Here is a 10,544-nt window from a genome sequence, read left to right as displayed (position 1 = left end):
TTATATACCCTGCTAAAAATAGCCTGCCGCCGGGCCGGCCAATCAGGAGGGGGCGAATTTCGAATCGGGCCAATGGCGGGAGCCGTCACGGCCGGGCTCGGTCACGCCAGGAGGAGCCGCGATGTCTGCGGCGCGGCGATTGGGCGGCCCTGACGTCATCGGCACGCGGGTCGCGGGGCGCGCGGCGGGGATTGGGCGGCGGCGGCGGGCGGCGCGCCGGGATCACGCGGGGCGGGGGCGGGCGCGGGGGCGGGGCGGCGGCGCGGCCGGGCAGAGCTTTGAATAGGGAAGTTTTGCGGGGGGCTCCGCTCGCAGAGTCCGCGCCGTGTTTGCAAATATTGGGGCCGCTCCTGCGCCAGGTCCGCCGGCCGCGGGAGGGGGGACAGCCGCGCGCCCGCCCCGGGAGACGTCCTGCCCTGCTGTGCGATTAAACTTTGCATGAAACTTTGGGTCTTTTTTCCTCCCCGAGCTCCTCAAGGAATTAATATATATCTCTCTATATATACAATTTTATTTTTTTTTTCTTTTTTTCATCTCTGGAGGAAGGGGGGGGGGGCTTGGAAACTGAGAGCAGAGGTTGACACCCCCCCGCACACACCCCGCAACCCCTGCACATAAAGGAGGCATCTGTATTTTTGGTAACCAGCACTGACTTTGTTGTTGCAACTTGAGACATGGATGTTCTCCCAATGTGCAGCATCTTCCAGGAACTCCAGATTGTGCACGACACGGGTTACTTCTCAGCCTTGCCGTCCCTGGAGGAATATTGGCAACAGGTAAACGAGGATGTCGATGTTGTTGTTGTTGTCGGGGATTTTTTTTTAAAGCCGTATTAAAGGATAAAGGATGAGCGGATTTAAGAAAGAAAAAAAAAAAAAAAAAAAGAAAAAAAAATCAAGCCCAAGTGTCAGCGAGGAGTTTGGGGAGAATTCAGCACAAATGTGTAGAGATGTTTTGAAGCAGGTGTTTCGGCTTTGAGCAGACGGCTGTCTGGGGGGAACAGTCCCGAGGCGGATGGAAGGAGCTGCGCATCCCCGTCTCTCGTTGTTTACCGCCGGCGCTGCCGGGGGCTGTCAGCGCCCGCGGCCGCTCCGCTCCGCAGCCGCGCGGAGCCGGCGCTCGCTCCACACCGAGTCCTGGCAAAAGTTTTGCGCTTGTACCAGGTCCAGACTCCACAGCTGGGTCTTGTCATCCGAGCTCCCTGCCTTGGCCAAGGGCTGCTTTGCGCCCTGTGCTGTGGGTTTGTGCTTTCTTTTTTTTTTTTTTTTTTTTTCCTGCTGGTGTTAGTGTTTTTTTGTTTTGTTTAATTTTTTCCTGCAAATTTATACTATTATTGTTTTTGTTCCTGGCGAAGATGGGGAAAAAGCCCTCCAGGAGTGTCGGTACACATGTCTGTGTATGTGCATGTGTAAATACATGTATAGAGCGTGGCTGTTCCCAGCGCAGGGAGCTTTGTCGAGCCCGTGAGTTGTCAGTCATATGACAGCGATCCCCTTGTGCTAATTGCCCTGGCCGGGAAGGGAGAAGAACGGAGGCTCCTTCCCTTTAATGGACATATTTTTTTTCCCTTTTTTTTTTTTTTTTTTTTTTTTAATCCCTTTCTCTCCTTACTGTGATGCAAGCAGCGGGCTGGCAGGGTCTGACAGCCGTGCGGAGCTCGGGGCAGCGCGGCCGCCGCTCCGCTCGCTCCGCAGCGGGGGCTGCTCAGCCCGGCCACCGGATCAGATACCTGCTGCCTTTGCAGAAGGACCGAAGGAGCCTTTCCCAGAAGGTTGAAATGCAAAGTGTTACAACCTTCACATGCCTACTAATTGTATGCAATGACTTTTTTTTTTTTCCTCCCTCCCCCCGCTCCCCTTTCAGAGCGGCAGCTCCATAGTACGTGATTGAAATGGAGCTAAGTAGTTTCCTTCAGGCATTCGGGCGCTTGGCGAAGCGCCAGCCCTCGTTCCCAGTAGCCTTCAGAGGCATTTAAACTCGGAGAGCTTCACTCTGCTCCCCATTACTAATCTATCTAATGAGGAATTTAAATTAGCCGGGGATATGAAAGTTTAACAAGATCTTAATAAATGCTTTTTTTGCTTGTTTTCACGGAAAACCAAAGCACTATTGTGCTGTCTCTGTAGAAACCCTTTTTGTTTTTAGCAGCATTGCAACCCAGTTCCCTAATTACAGACAGATACATAAATACCGTGTGCAACAGTGGGTTTGGTTTTGGGGGTTGTTTGTGGTTCTGATTTTTCTGTCCAATTTTTCCCTACACTCCGAGCCTGACCAGAGCATGTGACCCCGTTTGCTGGAGCGGTGCTGGGGGAGAAAAGAGGCTGCTCCCATGGCGGCTCTGCTCATGGGAAGATGGAAGGGGGCTGTGAGGGGAATGTGTGGCATTTGGGACCAGGTTTTGCTACCGGGCTTGGAAAATATGATCTAGCTAAAATAAGTCGCGTTTGATTTGGAAACTTGGTGTGTCCATTTTCTGTGTAAAGCTTCCATATGGCTCGTTTCCTATAGTGGAAAGAATAATCTCAAAACATCAGCTTGTTGCCATAACAGTTCACTTTTTTTTTTTTTTTTTTTTTTTTTTTTTTTTCTCTCTGAAAATGGCTAGAAAGTCAGCAGGGTGAATTGAAATTGAAACCCACAGTTTCACCCATTTAGGGTGGTTTTGTTTTTTGTTTTGTTTTGTTTCATGGAGTCGAGGGGAATGTGGTCGGGGGTAAGTTGTCCATGTACTGTTACATGTACATTTGCAGAGTACTTTCTTGGCAGATAGTCATGGTTTTAAAAGGAAGTCTCCTTTGGCATTTCGTGAAAGAAAGAGATGACTCATACAGTTGCACTCTTGGCCAGTAGATAAAGTTCTTGTTCATTGTGGGACTCCCAGCAGGACCTCAGAGTAATTTCCCGTGTCCCATCCTATAGAACAGTACATTTCTATTCTGGAACTTTTTTCCTCCCCTCTCCTCTGTTGTTGAAGTTCTCCATGTTCATCTGAACATGCATGGGAGCAGTTTGAGTTATGTGGTGTGCATGCCAGTGCGCTTGGAAATGACATTCTTTGAAAGTCGAGTGTGCTGTGTTCTCATGCACAGGAAATGGGAGGATGTCTGCTGCTCCATTGATGTTCCCAGAAGACAGGCCGGCAGCTCCGCAGCCTTGCTGAAATGTGGCTTTGTTTTCTGACGCAGAGTTAGGGTTTTTACTGGGTGTCAGAGCACATTGTATTCGGTTGGGTCCTTTCAGCCTCATGATTGTGTGAGAGAGATACAAAACAACTTGAAATTAGTCAAGGTGCAGGAGCGAAGCGTGGTTATATGTTGTGGTTCTCTATGGTCGTTTTCAACATCAGCCTACTGAAAACACAGATTTTATGATGAGAGTGATGATAATTTGACTGAGTCATTAGAATGCTATTTTGGAAACCAAAGCTGACTTGCACCTTCAGCTGTGTGTTTGAACTCCTGCCCAGGTCTCGAAAACTGATTTCTTTTCATCGTAACAGTCACCTAGTTACAGCTTGAGGAGCCTTTAATTTGTTTTGAACCTAGAAACCTCAAATCGAACGTACTACATTCCTGCATGCTTTTTGAAGTGTAAAATAATTTGGTTTATTTTTAAGCAGGCCTGTAACTTTTCTCTTTATTCTTACTTCTCTTTTACGTAGACATGTTTGGAGCTGGAACGGTATCTTCAGAGTGAACCCTGTTATGTTTCTGCATCTGAAATCAAATTTGATAGCCAGGAGGATCTCTGGACCAAAATTATTCTGGCACGTGAGAAAAAGGAGGAATCTGAACTGAAGAACACATGTGTCCCGAAAGAGGACAATCTTGCTAGTCAGAACTTAGAGACCAACAGTTTGAATTCTGATGTGAGCAGTGAATCTTCAGACAGCTCTGAGGAGCTCTCACCCACGACAAAGTTTACCTCTGACCCTATAAGTGATGTTTTAGCCAGTTCAGGAAACTTGAGTTCATCTGTCACTTCCACTCCCCCTTCGTCTCCTGAGCTGAGCAAGGAGCCTTCTTCCCAGATATGGAATTGTACGCCGGGTGAGTTGCATTCACCGGGGAAAATCCGTACCGGTACCACTGGAAAGACTGCAGAAAAAGGTACACCCTCCAATGGTGACACCTCTCCAGATGGCAGAAGGCGTGTTCACAGGTGTCATTTTAATGGTTGCAGAAAAGTTTACACCAAAAGTTCACATCTGAAAGCACATCAGCGCACTCATACAGGTTAGTAACCCTATGCTTCTTAAGAGCTGGAAGCTACTGTAGGGATACCCCTTGGTGGTGGTAGTGGTGTCACAGCATTACTCAATCACTGGGTGGTAGCCCAGGTTTGGAGAGATGATGTAATAGTAGCAGAGGCTTACCAGCATGGACGACATCACTTCCTCATTCTCTTCATGAGCCAGGGCAGTTGGTGGTGGATTAGACTGCTGTCATAGCAAATAGGAGCTACTTGTCTAAGCAGGCAGTAGTTGGGAAGCTGCAGCAGCACGTGGTCTTCAGGAGCAAAGGTCCAGCCAAAATAGGTGCCAGGCCTTTCATGATGATTATTTCTAAAGTAAAAGTGAGCTATGACTTTATTTACTAAAAAAAAGGGATGTATATGCAAACATCGGTCAGATCACTAAATACTCTTTAAGAACTTGTTTTTATGCTTCAGACCACATCGGGTCTATTTTATCAGACATACCAAGGCCTTGATTATATTAAGTATAGCTATATTTGTAACTCGTTTAACACTTTAATGTGTGTCATCAGCAAAAAATCTTGGAAAGCCCACTGTATGGTGTTGTCCTTCTGACACATCTGCCCAACTGGACTTAAAAATGCGTGATCTACTGTATAATTTGATGCCAAATTACTGAGCAACAGCATTTTATTGTTATGAAACCTGAACTAAAAATAACAATCCTGTGTATTATTGGGAAAGAAAGTGAGGAAGATAGACACTTCAGGGCTTTTATAAATATTTTATGGTTGAACTAGCGTGCTGATGTGCTTGTTTGAGCACTATTATTTGACATCTCTTTATGACAGCAGTTAGATGCATAGAGCTGTGCCTTGGCTCAGTAGTCATGGCTTAATGTGAGGAGCTGGTTTGGTGTTCTTGGTGTACCAATGCAAACACCTATATGGATGGTTGTTTTGGTTTTTTTTTTTCCCCCTAAGATGTGGGAAAGAGAATTCAAGGAGAAGATTCTATTTTCACTCGTGCTCAGCATTTTGTGGCTTTTATGGGAAGTCTGAGCAAGCTCGGATGCTCCCATTGTCATGCAGAAGTCAGATAAAACAGGATTATTTCAAGAGAAAAAAACAACTTCCACTGAAACCGTGGTTGTTGAGCAGACATAAATAGCTGCCAGACTCAGAAGTATTGCAGAACTGGTGTTCTGGTGCTGTCTGGTTGAGAACGTTCCTGTGAATGGAAGTGGTATTTCTTGAATGCTGAAATAGCAGTATTCAAAGCGGTATGCAGGCTTTTCCAAGAATAAGTGGCTCAGCAGAAAGGAGGTTGCATGTTATGCAGATGAGTGAGTGACAGAGGACTTTGATGCAATACAGTAGCCTAATTGCATTTTGGAGCCTAGCTGTGCTGTCTTTAATCACCTTTATGAGGTGAATGGTACCTGTTTGGGAGTAAGCCTGCCATTTATGGATGAACAGGAATGGTAGAGGGCTGGATTCCTTTGTTTCCTGGAAGCCTGTTTAATCACTTTTTTTTTTAATTAATGTTTTTCATAAGAGTGAGATTATTTGATGTGCTGTTGCAGCAAGATAAGTAGGAATCGTGGGTGAATTTTGTGAGCCTTCTATGCTTACGTGTTCTGAAGCATTCAGATAGGTTAAATAAAATTGTCTGTCTTTGGGGAAGTGCAGGAGGTTTACATAGAAAATGATAGAACCTGTCTTTGAATAAAATCATGACTAACATGTAATCTGCTTTCTTTGTAGGGGAAAAGCCTTACAGATGTTCATGGGAAGGGTGTGAGTGGCGTTTTGCAAGAAGTGATGAATTAACCAGACACTTCAGAAAGCACACTGGTGCCAAGCCTTTTAAATGTAGTCACTGTGACAGGTATGTGACTGAAATGCACCCTTTTAAATAGTTATTTTTAATGCTTGTTGGAAAGCCAGTCTAGGCTGCTTTTTGCTTGTGTAGGAATTATTTGGGAACATAACTGTGTCTGGTAGTTTTAAGGAACTACTGCATATTTAGACTAGAAAAACCCTTCCATTTTACTGATCGTTGGGAAGTGGTTTGTAGCCTGATCTTGCAGATGAATGTTGAGAAGTCCACAGTCCACCCATCTGCAGAGCTCCTGGGTGCCCAGAGACACCTTGAGTACTCCTGTGTATCCTGGGAATGCCAAATCCCTCCTCCACCAGCTGTGTTTTGGAGCAGCAGAGCAAGGGGAGGTGCCTCAGCCCCGCGTGTCGCGTTGCGTGTGCCGGCGGCCGTGGGCTAACGCACAGCCTCACTCTTGCCTTGCAGGTGTTTTTCCAGGTCTGACCACCTGGCCCTTCACATGAAGAGGCACCTCTGAATGGGTCAAGAGGTGAATCCTGCGGGCTAAGAGGCGTCAAGGTTGAAGAGCCTTGAGCGGAGGGATGCGTGTTCCAGCCAAAGCATGCCATTTTGCACCCTACCCAGTTGCCTCCAGGACCTCACTTCCTTGAAGGTCTTTTGAGGGCTAATAAGTCATGTAAGAACGGCATAGCAACCGCGGTGCGTGATGTTTGGGATTTCCTGGACTCATACACTGGTATCTAACCTTCTGAGTGGCTCCTAAGCCTTTGCCGTGAGCATGTGCACTGAGAATGTTAATGATTGGGCGACTGTATGCGATGAGGATCTCTTGATGACTGTATGCTGAGGCACATTTTTTTTCTTGTGGTTGTTTTATAACTGTAAGAGAAAAAAAATAGTCTGAATGTCTTGTATGTGAGGAATATCTTGTGAGATGGGACGACCACCAATCATTTCCAAGGGGTGGGGGGAGGGGTGTCTGCACCTTTTTAGAGGGAAAACCTGAGAGGGGAAAGGGGGGAATAAAAAGAGTCAGGATGCCAGAATGGAAATGGGGGACCTCCCTGTTCCTGTGTGAGAGGAGCTTTAGGTGTCTGGTGCAGCTATTAAACGTGCAATGTGTCAAGTAGCTTGTTTTACTTGCTACAGAGCTCATTTGTAATCCATTGTATAAGCTGTGTATTTACAAATGTAACACAACTATAACTTTTCATTATAATACAAAGGTTATTGCATGGTTCTGGGGAACTATATGCTTTTCCATTCTTTAATCAGGACTGCAGTTTTGATTCCAGTTAAGAGCAGCTAAAATACAATTGGTCTAATGTTACATAATGTATGGAACATGAATAATTTTTTTGTTGGGTGGATAAAACCACTATTGGTTAGAAACTGATTTTTCTCATGCAGCTAATTTTTCTCTTATTTATGCCTTGAGGACTAACTTCTGGTTTTCTAGCTGTTAATGCACTGTTGACCTTAATAATGGTGCCTTATGCAAGTGACCTTCTCTTGCAGGGGGTCTTATACAGGGGTATGGGTGATGCATGCTTTATTAAGGCTCTCTTTTCACCTGGCATTGTACTGTATCAAATGTATAATATGAGGGGAAAAAAAGGTTACTTCCAGGGTCCTCCTTCACAAAGACAAATATAGAGAAAAGTCATTCATGTCAGTACAGTATTTGTTTAACTTAGACAATTTGACTGTGTTACAGTATAATGCATATGCCAATTGAATACCTGACCAGTTCTGCCACCTTGAGACTTTTTTTATATTGACCTTGCACAACAACTGTGTATATACACACCCCAACTGTACTTAATATGTCCAGTTTTCATACATATTAAAGATACAGAAGTATTAAAAGATGTATTTGCTTAAAAGGCACAAGTTTCACATCTATATATCTAGCTATCTGTTGGTCATACAGAAAGAAACTATATTACTTTTTTTTTTAAAAGTGGGCAGAAGAATAATTGTGTATGTATATTTGTGTGTACAGTCTGTGTATGTGTGTATATATATAGATAATATATAAATATTTTTTTTAAAAGGAAAAAATTAGAACACATAGCTAGAAAATGCCACAGCCCATCAAAATATTCCCGCTCTCCCTTCCCCCCCGCAATACGGTCATTAAGGAGACAAAGAAATGAAAGATACAGTTAATTAAAATCTAGCATTTTTAGAGGCTTTACCTTTAGCTTAATGGTATGCTAAAGGCTTTGTTGGCATTCAGTCCTTCTCAGACTGCTGTGTTTTGTAGTTATTAGGTTGTCTGGAATAGCGTATCTGTGGCCATTTAAGAATGATATGAACCGAATATTGGCATGCTAAAAGAATATTAGCTGTGTGCAGAAGAAGTACACTCGGGTTTTGGCCTTCCAGCTTACTGGAGGACCTGTAAGTGAGCTAGTCGTTGTGGTGGTTGAGCTCTAATTTTACATAGTTCAGCTAAAATAAAGACTGTTTTTTCCTAGAGTAGGTATAGTCTGTCCAAAACCAGTTTTGTTTTGTTTTTTTTAAACCAGCTCACTACAGTCGATGCAATGAAACATGTGACCTGTTTCTTTTACTATTAATTATCAGTCTTGCTTACTCTGCTAATATTTTGGTATATCTTCCTGGAAATGTATGTAGATAAGTGGTTTAAAAAAAGTATATGCAAGTGATCTGGTTCTATGGAACACACAGGCTTAAATCATTCTCATTTCGTTTTTGGTTTAAATTGCCTGAATATGCACTTTTTTTTTCTTCCCCCAAACAGACAAAATTTTCCAGAAGATGGATTTCTATTTACGATTGGGTTTTGTTGTGTTTTTAACTCCTTGTTTGCATTGTCCTTGGCTTAGCCGTAATTCTTATAAACAAGAAATTAAAAAAAAAAAAAAAAAAGAAAAGCAAAAACAAACAAACAAAAAACCAACCCCAAACAAAAAAAAAACTTGCACTGGCTTGTCTCAATTGTGAAATACCATCAGACTTGTGTGGATGGGGTGGGGCTGTGTGCCATATGTCAAATGCCTGTAATTTTCTTAATAAGCAAGTACATTTTGTTCAGGTGATAACTGAGCCTCAATCAAGCTGAAAAACAAAAAAAAATAAAACATTTTTGCTTGAAATTTAAGAAGAAAAAGTTTCTATTAGTGAAATTTCTTTTTTTGTTTTTGAAGCACCCTGTTATCTAAAGAATCTCTTTGTAAGATTTTTGTAAAAATTTTGTTTTACAAGATTTTATTTGAAATTGTTTTTTGCAAGATTGTTATATTTCTGTATGAATGTATTTTTTATTGGAATAACATAAAAAGAAATTCTTATCAGCATCATGTGTCTGTTTTCATCTTTCTCCTCTCTAAGTCCTATACACCAAACAATGTCAAGTACTATGTTGCTGCTTTGTCTTCAGTCCCTCTTGGTCATGGGTACAAACACCTTTGGGTCAGGTCACTTTGTGGAAGACGAACCCTGTTGGGAAAATAATTTTGGCAGTAGAAACTAGAAGTTCTTCCATATCTGAAAAGCTGCTCTTGACTCATGGTTTGTCTCAGCGGAATAAATAGTTAATGTGATTGTTGCTGCAAGACTGCACTTCATTTCAAATCGTTTGTTCTGGAGAGGTGAATGCACATGGGACGAGTTTGGCGTGTGGGAAAGGAGGTTCAGTGGGCATTCAAAGGGAAGGACAAAGACAGAAAGGGCTGCAGGCAGGCACCTGTCCTTGACAGTGGCTGCAGAATGTGGACTTTGGAGCGGCCTGGTCCATGGGGAAGCAAGCCCAAAACCTTGAGGTGCAGCTGTGGGAAGGAACTGCATGAGATCTGCCTGCTCCAGACACACATCTGAGGCTGCTGTAGGGCTGACCTGACCCATATGGTGGTGATGACCTTCAACCAGTTGAACACAAGCCTCTCTGAACCACATTCTTTCAGAGCAGTGGCTCTTCAAAGCATGTGCGGCATGCACCCTGGCTCGGGACCCATGCAGAACTTGTTTGATGTTGCCTTGTGGCTCCTGCTTCACTCATGCTGGTGTTAAAAGTCCCTCAAGCATTGAGTAAAAACATTGGCAAAATGGCAAAGTTTTATGCTGAGAAACTGGCTTTGAACATGTGAATTCAGTTCATGTTAACGTATCCTGGATATAGATGATTTAGAAATAGTCTAAAGTGATGCAAAAGAACTGGAACAATAAATACAGGTTGAGGCAGAAGCAATGTGGAAAAGGGAACCTTGCCACCTTCCTCAGTCCTGCAGTGGACTAGTAAATAGACATAATGCCTCCATTAGGCATGGCAGAAATGGTAATTTAAGCAAATTAGTGATCTGCAATGGGAGGGGTACATTAAATTTTACTGCTAGTATGATATTTCAAACAATGAAATGCAGTAGTCTTCTGGGAAACTTAAAGTTTCAATAGAAATAGAAAAGGCTACTGAGGTTTAGGGATTGAGATATTTTGCCTTCTCATGTAGAAATGGGAATATTTTTAAAGAACTGAGC

At 43.4% G+C, this 10,544-nt stretch overlaps 1 protein-coding gene across 2 annotated transcripts; it reads left to right on the top strand.

Moving 5' to 3' along the window:
- Positions 1-265: 265 nt before the first annotated feature.
- KLF6 (Kruppel like factor 6) lies at positions 266-8,946 on the top strand. Of its 2 annotated transcripts, none has more exons than XM_048288420.1 (4): positions 266-776; positions 3,665-4,238; positions 5,967-6,090; positions 6,508-8,946. In XM_048288420.1, the coding sequence occupies exons 1-4, from the start codon at positions 675-677 to the stop codon at positions 6,557-6,559; spliced, it is 852 nt and encodes a 283-aa protein (XP_048144377.1). In that variant the 5' UTR covers positions 266-674; the 3' UTR covers positions 6,560-8,946. The 2 variants fall into 2 exon arrangements, with proteins under 2 accessions (XP_048144377.1, XP_048144306.1); XM_048288349.1 differs by lacking the exon at positions 266-776 and adding an exon at positions 1,601-1,813.
- Positions 8,947-10,544: the final 1,598 nt, after the last annotated feature.

Source organism: Corvus hawaiiensis, chromosome 1 (genome assembly GCF_020740725.1).
Source record: "Corvus hawaiiensis isolate bCorHaw1 chromosome 1, bCorHaw1.pri.cur, whole genome shotgun sequence".
NCBI classification, from domain to species: domain Eukaryota; kingdom Metazoa; phylum Chordata; class Aves; order Passeriformes; family Corvidae; genus Corvus; species Corvus hawaiiensis.
Note: the sequence above shows the minus strand (reverse complement) of the source record. Positions and strands in the feature narration are given on the sequence as shown.